This window comes from Talpa europaea (assembly GCF_964194135.1).
Source record: "Talpa europaea genome assembly, chromosome: 11".
Lineage (NCBI taxonomy): Eukaryota > Metazoa > Chordata > Mammalia > Eulipotyphla > Talpidae > Talpa > Talpa europaea.
The window spans coordinates 69,603,132-69,623,922 of NC_140078.1; the positions used below are offsets into that span (position 1 = coordinate 69,603,132).

The following is a 20,791-nucleotide window of genomic DNA, read 5'->3' on the forward strand; positions in this document are numbered from 1 at the left end:
GGGATTGAACTCATGCTGCAGAGGCGGGCGGATTGCTTCATAGTGCAGTGCTTAACCCCTTGGCCACCAGGGAGGCCCTTTTTTGCACTTTAAAGAGGCCTGTTCAGTTTTTTAAACTGAGTTTTTTCTAAACTAATTAACCCATGATGCTTTATTATTTTTTCTAGCATAAATATCTTAAACAAAACACAAATTGGGAAATGCTGCTCCATGGTTGTCAGTGGCTTTCAGTTTTCAGACTTGATTTTAGAAGAGTTTGTGAAACACTATTTGGGCAGATAATAAGTAATTACAAGTTATTTTTGTGCTTTTTCCTTTGTAGTAAAGTCATCAGCTAGTAGTTTAGAGATTTCTTTGCTTTATTTCCACAATTAGAAACACCTTCAGCTGAAAGAGGAATTCTGAAGGATGGATTCAATTTCACAAATTATAAATATTTAAATCTCAAATAAATTAACCTCTACTGCACGACTCCACATGGAATGAAGTGGACATGGTATAACAGAAAGATCCCGTCCCTCCCTCCCCGAAACTGGAAGATCTTGCTTCCAGAGCTGCTTCTTCGTAATCATGTATCTGAGGGCAAGTGAATACTTCTTTGAGCTGTTTCATCACCTATTCATCAGAATAATATCTGCCCTGATCACCTTACAGGATTAAACAGTAAGAATGTCAACATATTTTGTAGGCTATAAAGTTAGAAGCAATTATATAGTACAGTTACGGGAAAAATGTTACAGGTTTATCTCCAAAATGGTACTGAAACAAATAGAGCATCAAAGCTGGACATAATGAGTGAGATGGGAGGGGACTTTAGAGGTATAAATGTCTTAATATTTTGTTTTTTAGGAAGATAAAATACCCAAGTTCATTAACTACTGGCTCCCCTGAGTTCCTCCTTTGGACTTAGCCTATGGCAAGTCCTGTAAGGTCTTTTGGCCTCCATTAAATCAAGACAGAAGCTATGGATGCTGGACCTGGGAGAAACCTTGAGGCCATTTAGGATAGCCACCCAGTTTCACAAACAGGGAAACTGACCTGGAGAGGAAGTATGACTTGTTCTAGTCACAAGATCCAGGGAGGTGTTTTTAAGCTGATTGTACTATACTACAAAGCAAGGATTTACTCTTTTTTCTCCATAGAAGTGTCAGCATTGAGCCCTCACTGAGTCCTCATGAGCTGTTTAGATACAGTGTTTGGGTACACTGTTTGGATGCAGTGTAGGGTATGAAGATATACTTATGAAGATGGTCTCTAGGAGCTCAGAGTTATCACTTCTATCTCTTCAGTCAATGACAGCAAGCTCTCTTGCCACTTTCTTGTTGACAGAAGGTAAACACTGCTTCCATCAGAAACAACCCAATACCCATGCTCAGAAGCCTGCCCAGTACAGGCTGCACCCACACCGTTCATTAGCCCACTCTACCCCCTTCCCCAATGTGCTGTGCCTGGGGCTGAAGCAGCTTACAGTAGGCCGAAGAGCTCCCTGTAGCTCTCATCACCTTTCCCTTCTGACACCATGCTGTCCAGCTTGTCAATCAGCTCCGCCTCCACCTAGAGGGAAGCAGAGAATTTGTAAACCTGAGCTGACCTCAGAGGAAGGATGGGAAATGCAACCTCTTTGGTAGGTGAGGATGGTGGGGACTGCTTACTGATTTTGTCCATGCACCAAATAAATCCTAGGGAAGGCAGGGTCTCATTTACAGCACCAAGAAATCACAGTGCCTCCCCCAATCAAGAAGGTCTCCCACTCCACTGGTTTAAATAAGAGTGGGAACTTACAGTCTCAGATACTCTATTCCCAGTTTAGAGGCAAAAGGCAAAGATTCCCAGGAAAGCAAAATATTTTGGATCCCAAAGGGGCCTTTGTCAGGTACTTTTTAAAAAAATGTTAAATCAAAAGAATTTGTATGTAAAAATACCTTTAGTTAGAACTTTACCCTCTAGTCTGTCAGTCAAGAATGAAGTTTTCTAGGGGGCTGGCACTCACTCTAATGGCTGGCGTAAGCCTAGACTGAGATGTGCTTCCATTAGACACACTCCTTCAGGATAAAGGTACCAGTGTTTGTATCCAGAATCTAAAACCCTTCAGGTCATTGCTATTGTCACTGCTTTATTACTGGGGGTGCTCTAAATTTATTCCTGGATTCCTAAATTGTGAGGAACAATACAACATTTGTTCCAACCCCACTGATCTGCAAGGCATTCAACAGTGCTCAGCCATTTTTCTAACAATTCTCACTGGATTTACTCTGAGATAAGAAAATAATTTTAAGTGATAATAAGATAAATTTTTTAGACCATTCATTAGCCTTTAAAATGTGGTATTATGGTATTTTTTTTTAAAGAACTTTATTTTTTTTTTTAAAGATTTATTTATTTATTTATACAAGCACTGGGTACAGTCAGAAGCATGGGAGGGTGAGAGCATTCACCAGAACCAGAGTGGGGAACAGAACAGGCAGACTGACAAAATACACTGCTAAGGGGAGAAGTGGCCATGACAGGAGAGGTCTGTTGTGCCATGTGGGACCCTCCCGGTGGCTGGGGATCGAACGGGCGTTGCAGAGGCTGCGGGCAGCTTCGCAGCCCAGCGCTCAACCGCTGTGCCAGCAGGGGAGGCCCTATTATGGTATTATTTTATAGAGATTTTATATAAACAAAAAATTGCATTGCTGCGTTTAATAATGAACTATAGTAGAACCATTTTCTTACTCCTCACAGGGTCAAAGAGTCCTAAGACAATGAAGCAATGAAAGAATAATTGAATTAGGGAATTCATTGAAGCCAATTATGGTTTCTGAAATCTTATCAACAGAAAACAAGAATGGAAGAATATGGCCTTTTTTATAGTGGTCTGCTACACAACAAGGAAGAAGACCATCGCATGTTTATTGCTTGGCCCAATTAATCAGTTGCTGAATACACATTTCAGAGAAAATAAAAGTTTGAGACTAGGGGTTCTTAGGAATTGGTATCATCTGGCTCTCTGTGTGAAGAGGTCAGGAAGGACTTGCCTGGGGGTCCATGTGAAGTCAGGTAGAAATGAACCCCTTGTGGGACAAGTGATATGAAAATATTGTCTTCCAGTCTGTGGGAGGCCTTTTTGGTTTTGTGATGGATTCTTTGAGATATAAAAGCATTTTAGTTGGAAGTAGTCAAATGAAAGACTATGTTCTTCAAATAAACCATGTAATTAGTGATTATCAATTTCAGGATTGAGGAATTACCTTTATTATATAGCACTGATATTCCTGAAGTGATACCTTATTACCATTCATTCAAAAGACATTGTCTTGAGGCATAACCAACTGCCGACTCTGGACAAAACATACACCTCTCTAAGCCTGTTTCTTCATTTGTAAGACAGTAAGGGTGGTTAACAATCCTCTTCAGTGTCACTGTGCCCTAGCTCTGGAAATGAATATTACTTTTGATTTTCATCTCCATGAACTCACCATATCTAAGGCACCACGTTATATTCTAAGAAATGGAAGCACAAGAAATACTCCTTGTCCCTAATAGCTCATCATTTGGTAAGGGATGCAGGGATAACAGCTGAACAGCTCAGCATGGCCAGTGCTTGGATGGGGCACACACAGAAAGGGTGGACTGGGGTCTAAGAAGTCAAGATATAACAGTTTCAAGAAACAGTGTAAAAGTTTAAATGTTTTGCTTTTTGATCTAAAAATTACAGGCCAGAACTTTTCTTAAGAACAGGAATGGATATAGTTTTCACAATATTCACAACAGAAATTTGGAATGAACCTGAGTTTCTAAAACTAGGAGCCTAATGAAGTATACTGTGGTCAGCCATGCAACGGAATGCCAGGCAGCCTCTAAACTGATAGTGTAGCACAGAAGAGCATTACCTGATGTAAATGGAAAGTAATGACAAGGTACTACTAAAAAGGAAGATTTTAAATCAGTATATATAAGGCTGCAAAAAAAGAAACACTGTACAAGTGATTCCATGTTTTAACTTAAACTATGCATTGATAAAAATGTCTAAAAAAAGATATACCTGCCTCCCCTGCAGTTGCTAATAATAATAATATTATGGGCTACATTTTTTCATTATAGTTTATTTGCATCTAAAATACTTTGACATTAAATACATTTTTGTAATTAGAAATATTTTTTAGCAGGTGGTAAAATAGGAAAATAGTTAATAGTGTAGCACAGAAGAGCATTACCTGATGTAAATGGAAAGTAATGACAAGGTGTTACTAAAAAGGAAGATTTTTAAACCAGTATATATAAGGCTGCAAAAAAAAGAAACACTGTACAAGTGATTCCATGTTTTAACTTAAACTATGCATTGATAAAAATGTCTAAAAAAAAGATATACCTGCCTCCCCTGCAAGTTGCTAATAATAATAATAATATTATGGGCTACATTTTTTCACTATAGTTTATTTGCATCTAAAATACTTTGACATTAAATACATTTTTGTAATTAGAAATATTTTTTAGGGCCTCCCTGGTGGCACAGCAGTTGAGCGCTGGGTTGCGAAGATGCCCATGGCCTCTGCAGCGCCGGTTCGATCCCCAGCTGCTCCCCGGCCACCAGAGGAGGGTCCCACATGGCGCGCAGACCTCTCCTGCCGCCTGCTGCTCCCCTCAGCAGTGTACTTCGGTCCTTCTGCCTGCTCTGCTCCCCGCTCTGGCTCTGGTGAATTCTCTCACCCTCCCGCACTTCTGACTGTACCCAGTGTTTGTATGAATAAATAAATAAATAAATCTTTAAAAATAAATATTTTTTAGCAGGTGGTAAAAGGTAGGAAAATAGTGAATAGAGCCAAAATATGGAAACCACAGTTGAAATCAAGATCAAAGAGCCATTAGATTTTGGTAGTTAGAAAACTATGGGTAACTTTCAAGAGAGCAATTTCAACAAAAGTGAGTGTATAATGTATACTAGACTGAACTGAAAGGGTGGGAAATGGAAATGTGGGGGGGGGAAGAGTAGTCCATTCTTTAAAAATATTTGATGGAAAACGGAGGCAGCAGCAAAATATTTCTAGCAAGGTTTACATGGCTTGCTGAATGTCAATGTTTCATGACAGACTTATTGGGGTAAAGAACATAGTTCATCAACTGAGACTTGAGATGTATGAGACAAATGACTTCTAACTTAACCGTCCACAAAGCTAACTTTTTTAAAACGATTTATTTATTTATGCATACAAGAGCTGGAGGATAGGCCAGAGGCATAGGGAGAGGACTCACGGAGACAGAGTGGAGAACAAAACAGGGAGCTGACCGAAGTACACTGCTGAGGGGAGCAGTGGGCTAGTCAGGAGAGGTCTGCTGCGCCATGTGGGTTGCTCCCTGGCTGGCCAGGGACTGAACTCGTGCTGCGGAGGCTGCAGACAGCTTCACAGGTTGTGTCTTAACCCCTTGGGCCACCAGTGAGGCCCCGAAGCTAACCTTCTTTATTCTGTGGAATGCCCTGCTCTTAGTACACTGAGATGACCTATGGTGCAGTTCTGGAATAGCTACTTCTTGGTAATTGGGTTCTCTCATTAGGCAGCTTTGCATTTTGAAAAATTAGTAGGCACAGTTTGTGACAAGATAGAAAAGCAACAGTTCTTTTTCTGTTTGAAGCTATTATTTCCCTAACTTCTGAAGATATTAGAGCTGTATAGTCTAAAAATGTATTATTCTTGATAAAAAGCATCTAAAAAAGTCCTAGAGCCATTATTAGACTTAATTATGAAAAACTGAATGCTTCCCTAGGATTAAGGATAAGACAATATATCCATTATCATCACTCTTATTTATCATCACTCTTATTTATCATCATCACATCAGATGGAGGTCACAGTGCAATGAAGCAGAAAAAAATAAGAGTCATACAGATTAGAAAAGAAGAAATAAAACTGTATTTGCAGGTTACAGGGTTATCTAAATAGATAAATCCCAAGGAATCTACAAAGAAATCTAAAACTAGTGAGCTTAGCAAAAGTGCAGAAGACAAGGTTAATATAGAAAAACAATTGTATTGCTATATCCTCATCAGCTGAAAAACAAAATTTAAAAATCAGATTAATTTATAATAGCAACAAAACCCAGGAAATATTTACATATAAATCTAGCAACAGATTTGTATTATTTGTGTGCTGAAACTATAAAACATTAATGAAGGAATTTAAGAACACCTAAAGGAAACAGAGATATATATTGCCTTTATGGGTAAGAATTATTAAGTATTATTAAAATATTAATTCCTCCAAATTTGATCTATAGATTTAATATAATCCCAATCAAAATTCTAGCAGCATTTTTTGTAGCTATTGACATGCTGATTCTGAGATTTATAATAAACGGTACTATAATAGCTAATTCACATTGAAAAAAACAAAATTGGAAGATTCACTGCACTTAATTTTAAGAGTAATTATAATGCTACCATAATCAAGGCAACATGGTAATGGTGAAATATTAGATATATAGGTCAAAAGAAAGACAACTGGGTCCATAAAAAGATCCATATCACAAATATTAATTTTTGATAGGAACAATTTTTCAACCAAAGGTGCTAGACATCTATACGCAAAAAAGAAAAAAAGCCCTGATCTTTACTTCTCATCTTATATACTAACATTACCTCAAAACAGATCATAGATTTGAATGTGAAATTATAAAGCTTCTAGAAGAAGCAAAGGACACACAATTTTGTGGTCCTGAGTTATAGGTAAGATTGTCAAATATGACCCCAAAAGCATGATCTATACAAGGAAAACATCAATAAACTGAACTAAAAATGAGTACTTTTCTTCTGTGAAAAACACTGTTTAGTAAATTAAAAAAAAAAAGCTAAAGACCAGGAGAAAATATTTATAAAACCATATATTCAATAAAGGACTTAATTCCAAAATATATAAAGAACTCTCAAAACTCAACAATAAGCAAACAAACTATGCAATTAAAAATTAATGAGTTTTGAATAGTCATTTCAGCAAAGAAGATATAAAGATAATAAATAAACATTAGAAGATGCTGAACATCATTAGTTATTAGGGAAATGGTATACAACTATACATCTATTAGAATGGCTAAAATAAACAGAGATAATATCAAATGTTAGTGAGTATAAGGGATCAACTGGAACTCTCATAGCTGCTGCTTATAAAATTGACAAACACCACACAATACCCACACAAGTCCTATTCCTAGGTATTTACCCCAAGAAAAATAAAAGTATATATTCATACAAAAATCTCTAAGGAAATGTTTTTAGCAGCTTAATTCATTGTCACCAAAAAAGGAAAAAAAAAAGTGGAAATAACCCAGCTGTCTTTCAAATGGTGAAGGAATTAACTGCAATGGAAAACCACTCAGTGACAGAAAAACCAATATATGTGACAACATGGATGAAATTCTCAAAGGTGTTATACTAAGTGAAAAATCTTGACTGCAGTTGTTGCATGACTATGTGCTCGCCAAAATTAACAGAACTGTAAATCAAAAGTGACTTTATTCTTTGTAAATTAAAAAAAAAATTCAATTATAATTTGCCTGGTCTTATTATTCACTGTAATCATCTCTCACTCTAAGACCACTGGCTCATTCCAGAATCACAGGATTGGGGAGGCGCTTACTGGGAAACTGGTACAATCCTGAGGTCAGTACAGAAATGTCCTCTATAGGCTTCCTGGAAGCTTCTGTTTGAAAACCACCAGTAAAGGACTCCCTAATCTCCCAAGCAGGTCAGCTTACTATAGAGAGTTCTTGTTAGAAAGTAATTTCTTTTATTAGCTGAAATTGGCTCCCTACCACTGACCCCTATTAGTCTTAGCTCTATTCCCTGCAGCTGTAACTATAAAGGCAGAGGCCATCTCTTCTACCTTAGGGTGGCACAAGAATGGCACACAGGGATAGCCTGAAGCCACTGTCAGAAACTAAGAGCTTACACCTCCTGAACCCATCCCTCTGTGCAGAAGTCTTTGAACTGGTAGGCTACGCTGAACCATGAGAAGTCATGCGGTCTGGGCTCTCGCCTTGGAGACAGCACACCCCCAGAACCTTCTCCTGAATAAAGCTGGGAGGATCAGTCATTCTCTCCTTAATCAAAATTCCCTTTCACAAGATAGTCATTCCTTTTCTATGCTTCTTTTCTGGCCTCTAACTTCACGAAGAAATCCATAAATCAATTCTGGCTATCAAGTAAGGGAAAAACCCTGTACAGGGTTTAAGAAGGCCAAGCTATAGTCAATTCCCACTGAAACCACAGCCTGACAGAAGGGGCCCATTTCAGAGAACACTGAACACTGTCAGGTGTCATCTTACCTGTTTGAAGTTGCCGTTTTTCCTCTGCTCCCAGTCCATCATGTCATGAAAGATGGGAATCATGATATTCCGCACTTCTGGTTGTGGGACCAGGGTTACACCCAGAAAAGGACCAATCATTCCCGGAATAAAGTGGATCTTATGTTCACCTGAACAACAAAACCCAACAGGTAATAGTTTTTTTTTTTTTTAATTTTTAACATTTATTTATATATATTTTACATCATTGTTCATTTCTGTACAACATTTGCTTTCTCCTCTCAGGTGTAGTCTCCGTAAAATTTCCACTACCAATTCACCTGTGTGCCATCATGATAGCCTCTTGTTCTCTTCTCTCCCATTTGATCCCTGCCCCTCCCCTGCAGAATGTCTCTGATTTATAGTTGCCTATTAATTTTATTTATTATTATTTTTTTTCCTGATCCCTTATTTGGTTCCCCTATAATCCTCCTAAAAGTGAAACCATCTGATATTTTTCTTTTTCCTTGACTTATTTCACTGAACATAATCCTTCCCAGCTCCATCCAAATTGCTGCAAATGGCATGGGTTTATCTATTTTGATTGCTTAATAATATTCTGTTGTGTATATATACCATATTTTCTTGATTCACTCATTTCTTTTTGGGCATTTGGGTTGTTTCCATATCTTACCTATTGTAAATATTGCTGCAATAAACACAGGGGTGCAGGTATCCTTTTGATTTAATGTTTTTGTGCCCTTTGGGTAGGTTCCAAGGAGTGGAATTGCTGGATGATATGGAAGCTCCATCTTTAGCAGACTGAGGAATCTCCACACAGCTTTCCATAGTGGGTGGACCAGTTTGCACTCCCACCAGCAGTGTAGGAGACTTCCTTTTTCTCCACATCCTTGTAAGCATTTGTTGTTGCTAGTTTTTTTAATATGTGCCATTCTCACTGGTGTAAGGTGGTATCTCATTGTGGTTTTGACTTGCATTTCCCTGATTATGTAAGTGATGTTGAACAATTTTTCATATACCTCCAAACACAGGTAATAGTTTATGATTGTTTTATTTTTTCCATGGAAACTTCTGAACTGGAGTCACAGTGCATGCTTTGATCTGCACTGGACATTTAAGAACAAAAACAAGCTCTCCCCTCTGGAGATACCTGAGATACTCCTTTTCCTGTCTTTTTTTGTTTTTTTTGGTGGGACCCTCAATGGCGGCAGGGGAATGAACCAGTGCTACAGAGGTTGCAGGCAGCCTTGAGGCCCAGAGCTCAACTGCTGTGCCACTAGGGGAGGCCCCTTCTCCTGTCTTTTTAGAGGTTAGGGATAAAGATGGTACAGCCCAGTTAAAACAAATGTTTGACAGAATTTACTAGGAGGTTTCACTAACTACCTGAAAATCATTTTGAAATCTAGATTCACTGCTCCAGAATGAATGGGATTTCTAGTAATCGTTATCCCGATTGCAGACAATCTGGTCACAGCATTTATTTAGCAAAGACAATCCATATATTTCTGCTTAAACACAATGCAGTATCCCTAGGGTTTCCATCTCGAGTCCAGAAGCATGTAAGTGATGAGATGTTCATTCCCTGATCCAATTGCTAGACATCTGAAATCTATAGGTCTTTTCATTGCCTGCACTCATGCATGGCCAAAAGGCTCCCTCTCGAGTTAGTAGGAGTCTCCTGTATAGTATCACTCTGATTGAGAGGCCTAGGCTCTCTCTGCCTTGACTTCACATTGAATTTCTTATGGGAGCACTGTACTACTCCGAACAGCTCAACTCATCCCTGAACTTTCTTAATGCAGCCTTTCCATGGGAAGTGGGTCATGTGGGTTTTCCTGTGACTGGCCTGTCATATGGGGCATGTTCCCAGAAACCAAGGCCAGTCTGAGGAGTGTGGATCAGAACCTTTCTTCTTTTTGCAATGGTGAAACAGCATGAACTGTCTTCCAGAGCTCTGCTTTCAGTTCTTCAGATACTAAGAAGGAAGCAAACTGTGCGCCTTTATGATTGCTACAGAAAAAAAATCAGTTCTTGGGGACCAGAAAATACCATTTTGACCAAAAACAATGAGATAGGAATAGATTTGTCAGGTAAATTTGGCATCTTTTTTTTTAATTTTTTTTTCTTTTTCTTTTTTTTTTTTATAGAGGCATGTTTTATTTATTTATTTGTTTGTTCGTTTTTCGTTTATACATGCACTGGGTACAGTCAGAAGTGCGGGAGGGTGAGAGAATTCACCAGAGCCAGAGCAGGGAGCAGAGCAGGCAGAAGGACCAAAGTACACTGCTGAGTGGAGCAGCGGGCGGCAGAGAGGTCTGCGCGCCATGTGGGACCCTCCTCTGGTGGCCGGGGAGCAGCCAGGAATCGAACCAGCGCTGCAGAGGCTGCGGGCAGCTTCGCAACCCAGCGCTCAACCGCTGCGCCACCGGGGAGGCCCAATTTGGCATCTTTTTTAAAAAAAATTTCTTCCATTTTGAAAGCCCATCTAAGGAACAAGGCTGAGTCTGCATACTCCAGTCTTAGAACGTGGTACAGTTAATGTCTTGTGTTCCTAGAAATTTAATGATAAGATCTATGCTCAAGCTGTGCTGGATACATGGAGTAAGAGCAGTACAGATCAGTCACAGGAAAACCTACGTGACCCACTTTCCATATAAAGGCTGCATTAAGAAAGTTGAGGGATGAGCTGAGCTGTATGGAGTAGATACAATGCTCCCATAGGAAATACAATGTTCCCATAAGAAAAATAATGTGAAGTTCAAGGGGTAGACAGAGAGAGAAACTATCAGGGTGATATTATGCAGGAGACTCCGGCTAACTCAAGAGGGAGCCTCTTGGCCATGCATGAGTGCAAAGAATGAAAAGAACTATTTGGGAAACTGCATACTTTCTTATGGATTGGAAGACTCTACTGTTGGCAGGAAAGCCTTGCACCTTGCTTGCTGGCTCTAGACTAAGTGGTTAATGGAAGACTACATTTTTATGACTATCATTCCTAAAGCTTCAGAGCCATGCATTTAGTTGAAATTAGACTTTAGGAAAAGTAACAGCTTCTCTAACATCCTGGCAGACCACTCTGAAGACTATAGTACCAAGGGATGGCCCACCTAGTCCCTAGAGCAATTCAAGGATTCCACCAAAACTGATAATTTTAACTCCAAAGCAGTAAATGTCAAAGAAGCTACTAAAAGAAAGGATCTAAAATCAATCTCATCTAGAAGCTGTGATTCTCTACTAACACGCAACTGATGTCAGGAACCTGATCTGGATGCCTAATACCAGAGACGCAAGAAATATTTCAATCTTTATTAAAAGGAACAGCTTGGGCCTCCCCAGTGGCGCAGCGGGTTGAGCGCTGTGCTGTGAAGCTGTCTGCAGCATAGGTTCGATTCCTGGCCAGCCAGGGAGAAACCCACATGGCATGGTGGCAGACCTCTCCTGACTCGCCAGCTGCTCCCCTCAGCAGTGTCTTTGGTCTGCCTGCCTGTTTAGGTCCCTGCTCTCTGGTGAATTCTTTCACCCTCCTGTGCCTCTGACCTGTACCCCAGTTCTTGTATAAATAAATCAATCTTTAAAAAAAAAATAAAAGTAACAGTTTAACCCTTGTTCATGTGCTGACTATTTCCAAGATCTATGCTTTTGAGCCTGTAACTTCTGGATTGCAACACAAAGAACACAAAAGATCCTATAGGCGTGAGTTCTCAAATTGGGGGATAAAAACTATTGGAGCTCTCATCTTCTTTCTTTCCTTTTGACTTCAGTTCTCAAAAAAGGGATTGTGCATATGTATTAGTGGGGCCTTATTTCCTAGCCTAACTCTTCTGCAAGGGTCTTAGTGCACATGTGCTACACCATACATCTGAGGTGTTATGTGAAAGATTTCCTGGGTGTGAATTAACATTTATAAAACTCAGAGGAAGTCTTACCACTTCTTACATGTAATATGTACAAGGAAAAAAGGAGAGAAAAACCTACCCAAATTCTGCCACATGCTGAACAGTTCATAAGCCATCATCACGCGCATGTCCCCATACCTGAGAATAGTAACACAGGAGCCAGCTATTAGTGGGAGAAAGTTCAGGAACACAGGAACACAATGGGGCTAGTCTGTTCCTAATGCTTCCAAAAAACTAAGTTATTTGGCTCTCAACTGAACTTTCACACTCGACTCCTTGGGAATTTTGTGGACTTCTGAAGGTGCCTCTCATGGAAAAAGCCCCATCTGGTAGGGAGATGAATAAGAGACATATGTCTTACTTATCTAGAATCTTCTTCCTCTTGGCTGAGGTGATGATTTCTAGCTGGAGGCTTGGCTGGTTTATGAACAGAACTGCCAAGCTAAAATAAGAATTCCACACCTAGAGAGGCAGAGAAAGAAGAAACATATGACAACCTAAATCCTTAACCTTGCAAGGAGAGATTCTAAATTTATGCATATAGAACAGAATTCATTTTACAATTAAGATCTTGATTTTTTTTTCCTTCTAAATATTTTTGCAAATAGGACATTTTCTTTTCTTTCTTGACTCCTCTGAAGCCAATAGTGTTGATGCTGGAATAGAAAGCATACTCATGGGTATCTGGCTCCCAACACCTCCAATGGGAGGAAGGGGTTCCAAGGTCATAGTCTAATCACTACATGTTTGGAAGCTGATGCCATGAACGTTAATAAAGCAAAAACCAGTGAGTGTGCACTAGCACCCAGCCACCCAGATGAGTCCCTCTCAAATTCCTTATCTGCAAAACTGTGAGCAAAATAAAATGGTTCTTTTTAGTAAAACAAAAAAATAAGTATGGTTGCTTTTTAACTTTCTAGGGTTATTACAAAGATAGTGATGAACTTCACAAGTTCTTACCTTAAAGTCGAAATCTGTGTCTGTGAAATTCTTGTGTAATGCAGAAGACAGGTACTGGACAGTAGTAACTATAATACTGAAGTAAGGGAACAAGGCATTGATGGAGTTAAAAGACTAACACTGGCATCTAACAGCTTAGCATCAATTTTTTATGGTCTATGTGTATAGTTCCTGAGTATGACTTGCTCCCATGTAAGATATGACTCTACAGGAAAGAGCTAGATGGTGTGAACCTACAGAAAAACAAGCACAAAGAATGCCCCGTAGCTGGCGGGACAGCACAGGGCACCAGTGAGTTCTAGACTCAGCCCAGACATCACATTGCCTTAGTACTACTTTTCTTGGAGCCCCAGTTTCCCTGCCTATTAAAAGGAGGGGGGTAGAGTTCAGTGGCTCTTTAAGGTTTCTTCCAGCTCCAAGAGTGATTCAAAGTATTTTGGTGACTTGGGTAATTAACATATATTATGATTAGCAGAGGAATGAAGAATTTTATTATTTTACTTGATAATAGGAGTACATAGTTACTAAACCTCTACTTTGTCATATACTATTATTTTCCATCTGTAAGTTATTTGATTTTAGCCTTTGGCCTGGAATCAATCTCTCAGTTTTAGCCTGGGAACATATAAAGGAACAATGGGAGCCTTGTTAGATCTTGCTTGTTGGAACTGAGGGCACAGATTAAGGCAGAGAAGAAGTGAAGTGAGACAGGTAGGTGAGGATTAGATATACAGGGCCTTGACTGCCCAGCAAAGGGGCTCTGGTTCAGAAGAGAGGCAAGGCAAAACCAGTACATTAGAGAAATTAGTCTACCAGCAGAGTGGATGACAAATTTCAAAGGTAAAAGTCTTGCAATAAGAGGCAGCTCCTATAAGATGGGTTGGGGAGCCTGAAATACTCTGAAGGGCTAAAAGACAGAAACAAGAGGGATTCAAATGGAAAATTCACTACTTTGAGAAAATATCTATGAATTTGGTTATAACTATTCCTCTATTCTGTATAAAATGTTTGCAGTTTTGAACAAGAGAGCTCTATAAAAGGTATAAAGCAGAAAGAACATGCTGATACCTTGCTAATATATCTAATATAATTTCACTATGTCCTATATAAAGCCAACATAAAAGGTGGAGCAATGGGAGAAGGCACTAGGTTACAGATTGGAGGCCAAATGGCCTTCTTTTGAGTGGAGGGAGGCCAGATGAGCCAGCATATTATCACTTGCCCCACTTGTCTGGTTTGTCAAGAAGCAACACTGGTTAGATACAGGAGTGGGGCAGGCAATTTGGGGTCAACCTTAGAGTGAATTCTGTGACCAAAGTCAGAAGTGGTCAGAACTTCACAGTCAGGTACTGAGGTGGGTAGTTAGCACTTGCAGTGGGAGGCAAGCACTGTCTGGCAGAGAACACAAATCAAATCAAGAGAAGGGCTTGGGATACTGCCTGAAACTAGACAGCAAGAGAGGTCAGTGGGCACTGGGCAGGTTTTCCTGAAAGAGGAACCCTTCTCTATCCTTACCATGACATCATCTACCGGGCACTCAGACTCCATTTTTTAACAATTTTAACTATCTTTGACTATGTATTCTCCTCAATTTATGGTAAATCGCCAAGTCCTCTGATTGTGGTTCCAAATGTTTTTCACATTTACCCTCTTCTCTGTGCCCAGGGCCTTGGCCTTTAGCTCTGTCTTGCTTTCTCTATCACATACTCCTTACACACTTTCTTTAGTCTGAAAACAGCTCAAAGGATGCTCTTGCAGGGTCCTTCCACACGTACTTGCTTGTAAGAAGTCTCATCACCATCCAGTCTCGAGGAAAGACACTCATCTTCATCAGGTTCCGGAACACACAAAAAATCTTCAACAGGAATTCCTGATGAGAGAGGAAAATTTAACAGGAGATACCACCACTATCACTGTAGCATGCATTTCTTCAACAGGCCTTTCCTGACCTCTAGAAACCATAAGAATGGGTGGGACTAGGTTAGATTCTAGTTCCCTTTGTATACTGCTTTTCTGTTAGAGGGCTGCGATGAGGGAATTCAGGCATTCTCATTGGCCAAGTATGAGCAGATTTAGACTGGGCGGAACAGAGGCATCTCTGTTTCCATGCAGCCCAGCACTGAAAGCCCAAAGCAAAGGGAAGGCTTTGTCCAGCAGAGTCCAGCAGAACTGGCGTCCAACCAAGTCTGAGGGCCTCATTCTTTGGGGGCATGGGGCATGGTCCCTGAGCACCTGATTGTAAGAACCTGTTTTCTTAAATATTAAGAACACATTGGAAGGAGAAGCGCTTTAGCAATAGATCAAAGATACTCAAAAATCTGTTCCAGATAAAAGTAATGAGAATGGTGGCAGACCAAGGGTGTTATTCAAGAAAAATGTCTGAATCTTAGTAAGAACAGTGAGACCTGTTGTATTTTAATTTGTCCTATAACCATTATTTCTCTACCCCCACAGTAGTCTTGAAAACTACTATGGAACCACAACAGTAGTGAAAATCAGTAGCCCAGCAGTCACTGGATAGGACAAAATGGAGCTTCCTCCAAAAGCTCCAAACCCACAGAATTGTTACTTTTTGATCTGCTTGGCAAGTCCCTATGAAAGCCCCATTCAGAGGACTTGTATGACCTGGCTCAGTGAGAAAAGCCTTATCATTAAGGGTGTTTTTTTGAAAACAGTCAGCCATAATGATTTAACAGCCCAGCTGCATGAAGCAGCCTCATCATTGGGGCAAGCAAGGAGGGTTCAAACAAAAGAAAAATCGGGCAATGAGGTATCTAGAGGGGCTTCTGAAAAGCTCTGACATATTTCTGTGAGTCTAGAAGGCCACACATGTTCAGGGAGAGGCACATATTCTCAGGAAAGACCTAAGAAGCCCAATCTCTCACATCTGGCTGACTTTGAGACTCTATGCAAAGAAGACATGAAGGCAAACAAAGGCAGAGATGTGAGCTGCTGGAACACTCACCGGAGGCAAGCCTTAACACACATACACAGCCTCTTAGCAAGGTGTGGAAGACTTAATAATTTAAAGCACTTAAGAAAATCTGTCTAGTTATTAGCTTATCACTAAACTTACTGCATGGAAATGTTAGTGACTTCATACACCAAAGGATACAGACATTAAAGAACTGGTCCAGGAAAGTCACTAAGAAAGCCTACAAACATCAACAACAACAAAGCCTGGGGATGTTGGGGGAGGGGAAGGAAATCTGATTTTCAGAGTTGCCATACTATTCAAATTGTCCACTTTTCAACCCAAAATATAAGAAATGAAACAGGGAAGTATGGCCTATACACAGGAAGAAAGAAGGCAACAGAACTGTCTTTGATGTATTCTCAAATGTTGGAGTAGGAAAAAAATTTTAAATCAACTGTTACAAATGTGTTCAAAGAACTAAAGGAAATCATGTCTAAAAAATGAAAGTACATGTGAAACCATCCAATATTTTTCTTTTTCCTTCTGACTTATTTCACTGAGCATAATTCCTTTTAGCTCCATCTGATGTTTTCACTTATAGCAGGAATATAGGGGAACAAAATAAGACATCAGTGTAAAAAAATAATAACAATACAAACACAACAAAGCTAAAACAGACAATTATAAACCAGAGACATACTGCAGGGGAGGAGGAGGGATTGAGATCAGACGGAGGGAGGGAGGAGCACAGGGGACTGAGGTGATGGTGTAAGGGTGCATTGCTGAAGGAAATTCTATGGAGACTACACCTCAGGGGGCTGGGAAGAAGCAAATATTGTTTAAAAATGAACAATGATGTAAAAAAATTTAAAAAAAAAAAGGAAAGTACAAGGACAGTATGTCACCAAATAGAGAATATGAATAAAATGGATAGAAATTATTTTGAAAGCATCAAATAGAAATTCTGGAGTTGAGAAGCAGCATAACTGAAATGAAAACTTCACTAGAGGGGCTTAAGAGAAGATTTGAACTGGCAGAAGACAGAATGAGTGAATTTAAATATAGGTCAGGGGCTCCCTGGTGGAGCAAGGGGTTAAGTCTCAGCACTATCAAGCTATCAACAACCACTGCAGCATTAAGTTCGATCCCTGGCCAGGGAAGTGACCCACACGGCACAGCAGACCTCTCCTGCCTCGCCCACTGCTCCCCTCAGCAGTGAATCTCAGTGGATTCATCTGTTCTGTTCCCCACTCTGTCTCTGGTGAATCCTTTCACCTCTGGCCTGTACCCCGGTTCTTGTACGCATAAATAAATAAAAATAAATCTTTTTAAAAAATAGGGCCTCCCCGGTGGCGCAGCGGTTGAGCGCTGGGTTGTGAAGCTGCCCACAGCCTTTGCAGTGCCAGTTCGATCCCTGGCTGCTCCCCAGCCACAGGAGGAGGGTCCCACATGGTGCGCAGACCTCTCCTGCCGCCCGCTGCTCCACTCAGCAGTGTACTTCGGTCCTTCTGCCTGCTCTGCTCCCCGCTCTGGCTCTGGTGAATTCTCTCACCCTCCCGCACTTCTGACTGTACCCAGTGTTTGTATGAATAAATAAATAAATAAATCTTAAAAAAAAATAAATATAAATAAATATAGGTCAATTGAGGTTATCCAGAGGAAAGATAATTTCTGCTGGGGGAAAGCCTCTGGGTAGTTTCAGAGGCATGCTTTCTATCCTGGGTGAGAGGTCAGTGCTTTGTGCCTACCTTGAGTTCATCTTTGCTCTGGAAGTTGTCCAAAAGATGCTGGTAATGGGTGTCACACATCTGGCGGAGCAGAGAGAGAAGGCAGGACACATATTCGCCCTGGGAACCAACCCAAAAAACACTTAGTAGGGCCAATCATAAAGGCTGTGTCCCCCCAGATCCACATAGGGCAAGGAAAGAAGGAAGGGTCTGAGATGGCCCCAATGACCATGAAAGGGAATGTGACAACTCTAGCCCTGAAAATGAATTTTCTTTTCTGCTAAGGGAGGCCTCGATGGTTTGAGAGCTTTAGTAAGACCTCTGAAGCATGGGGCTATTTGAAAAACCTTAGCCTGTAACAAAGAACTATGATAAAGTAAGACAGATATACTAGTTTTCTCCTAGGAAACTTTCTGCTAAATTGTCCTTTTTCACTATATGTCACTACAACACCATAGTGAGTGTGGAGGAGCTACTTAGAATAGGGTGCTCGGCCTTCTTGGGAGACAATTTGGACTCTGCCCAAATTGTAAAAGGCTGGTGCAGCCTTTTGCAAGGATCAACTTGAGGATCGCCTGGACCTTACATGTGGTTACTGGACCAGGAAGATGGAACACAGCAGATCAACACAACTGTCAGGAAACCAGAGGAGTCAAAACTGATCTTTATGAGAAGAGAAGCTACGGGCTTTAAGACAAGTAAAAATTTAAGGATAAAGATGAGCCTTTAAAATTTCATCAAGTTCTAGCTGGGACACATGGAAGAAAATCTGCTTTAAGGACTCTTTTAAAAGACTTTCACCTTTTGCAATGAGGCAGCCAAGCATGGCCTCCTCTTAGAAGGTTGCCTCCTCAGAAGGGATAGAGGACAATTACTTAATTTGGATGATTTTCAAATGTTTTAAAACTCATGGGAATTTGACAACTTTTTTTTGTATCTTAAATCCATTCTAGACCCATGAAATCACTATTATATGATGGATATATAGATATTTAAAATATACATGCACATGAACCTCAGTTTTATCTGAAAAATGGGCATAATAAACTATATTCACAGATCATTGTGGGATCAGATGAATTAATGTACACAAAACATTTAAGAAAAAATTCAGTACATTAAAAGATGCTCAGGAAATTGTAGTATTATTGTCTCCATTTAATCTATATATGATGAATCACTTCATTAATATTGGTGAGTTATATTGTAAAGAACATAAATCGAGGTTTTGCTCACAGCAAGTCCTGTGTCACTGCTGGTTAGAAGCGTGGGTGTATAAAGGGCACATTAGGATGCATGTGCTCTCAACAAGCACGCCTAAGAGAGCAAATGTTTTTTCAAAGCCAACGCTCTAAAACGCATGCTTGTCCTCTGCTCTCCCAAGCATGCTGGAGCTTAGCTTGCTCCCATAGAGCATTTTCTTTAAAGAGATCATTGTGATGTCCTACCTTCCAACTGGAAGATTCCATGCAATCTGTTTATCATGTTCTAACATGAGGGTTGAGAAGTGTACTCTGGTCTAGAAGTGGAGAATCTGGGGCCCATGGCCCCATCTCCCTGACCCAGTATGTTTCCCTTCTAATTAGATCATCAACAATCATTATTCAGTAAAGCCAGTGCAATTATATTTCAACATTATTCCTGATGCTGGACATTTAGATACAAACACTATAGATAAAAGCAACTAAAATGTAAATATAAGCAAATTCTGAGAAAATCATTCTGTCATGCACATCATTTAGGAGAGTCTGTTCCTAGAGGGAACAGACTTTTATTTTTTACCTTCAATCTTTTAACTACATCTCTGCTTCATTCCACTTTATTGAAAATGACTTGGCTCAAAGTCAAAGACCAACAGATACAGTGTGCAGGAAAGCAGGACAAGAAGTGTTCCCTGAACCTGCTCTAAAGTAGACTCTTAGAATTATGAACCTAGACCTTTCAGAGTGGAGATGGAAGTCAGATTTGAGAAGGGAGAGGGCAGCATGCTGACAACCATGCAGGAAGGGAGGCTGAGATGAAGGTAGTGGGATGGTGAGATGGGGGTTGGCATGGAGGAACCCCAGGTTAGAAAAGAAAGAAAAAAACCTGAATGTTAGTTACTAACAGTGATCTCGGCTGTGCACTGCGGGCACCGCTGCCCTCTTACCGCCTCCTGAGCATGCGATTTGCTCATGATGGTGAGCAGAGTCTGCAAGAGCACATCCAGGAGGCTCTCCACCATCATTTCTACCTCCTCCATGACATCTGCCTCCTGGAGCAAGCAGCAAGAAAGCACACCATTAGCACCAGGCTGGGCTGACATATAGCTGGCAATGCCTACTAGTCAGCCACGTCAGGAGTGGTCTTTAGATTGTGTTTTCAACACTGAGCTCTAAGTCTCACTAGTAAAGAGTGTGAAGGAACCCAGGCCAGCAGCTTTGAGTGGAGGTGAGGCACACCTGCCGCTGTTAGCCTGTCAGGGTGGTTAGGCCTCACCCTAATCTAGCACTGCTGTAGCACCCAAAGTTCGGTACTTCAGGCAGATACATTGATTTCAAAGTCCAAAGTGAAAGCAAAGGTCCTGAATTAAACATTTTCTCTGATTTCCCTAAAAACGTCCAGAGAAAGCACAGCACTGTTGACTAACACTATGAGAAAATAGTATTCACAGTAACAGGCTGTGGCAGCAGCACCTCACAGCTGCCATCATACATAGAAGTTTCTCAGTCCTTCTGAGAACTGTTTTCTCCTCAGGTGATCTCAATCTTCACCAGCCCTGAATGTTGTTCAGAAAGGCTGGGTCTCAGTTCTAGCTCCTCAGCATTCTTGCTCGTGCTCCCTGGTCCACCTGGAAGACCCTGGTCTTAGCATCTTTCTCAGGCAGCCCCATAAAAATAACAGAGCATGCTTCCTCACAAAGGGCTGCTTCCCAGATGCCAGGCTCTGACTTTAGGAAATTTGTGCTTCTCTTTTACAGACCTTTCGCATTTAATCTCACATCCTGTAGATTGATCTTAATGATCCCACTAAAAGAT

The 20,791-nt window shown here is 40.5% G+C and overlaps 1 protein-coding gene across 1 annotated transcript in view; it reads right to left on the reverse strand.

Moving 5' to 3' along the window:
* The window catches only part of DOCK3 (dedicator of cytokinesis 3), a gene marked incomplete at both ends in the record, with an annotated part of 286,944 nt that overhangs the window by 37,175 nt on the left and 228,978 nt on the right, over positions 1–20,791 (reverse strand). The window contains 8 exons of the mRNA XM_084248035.1: positions 1,469–1,554; positions 8,296–8,444; positions 12,250–12,308; positions 12,532–12,632; positions 13,131–13,206; positions 14,906–15,000; positions 17,796–17,894; positions 19,882–20,028. Coding sequence (XP_084104161.1) covers positions 1,469–1,554; positions 8,296–8,444; positions 12,250–12,308; positions 12,532–12,632; positions 13,131–13,206; positions 14,906–15,000; positions 17,796–17,894; positions 19,882–20,028 — 812 coding nt within the window. The remainder of the gene's footprint in view (positions 1–1,468; positions 1,555–8,295; positions 8,445–12,249; positions 12,309–12,531; positions 12,633–13,130; positions 13,207–14,905; positions 15,001–17,795; positions 17,895–19,881; positions 20,029–20,791) is intronic.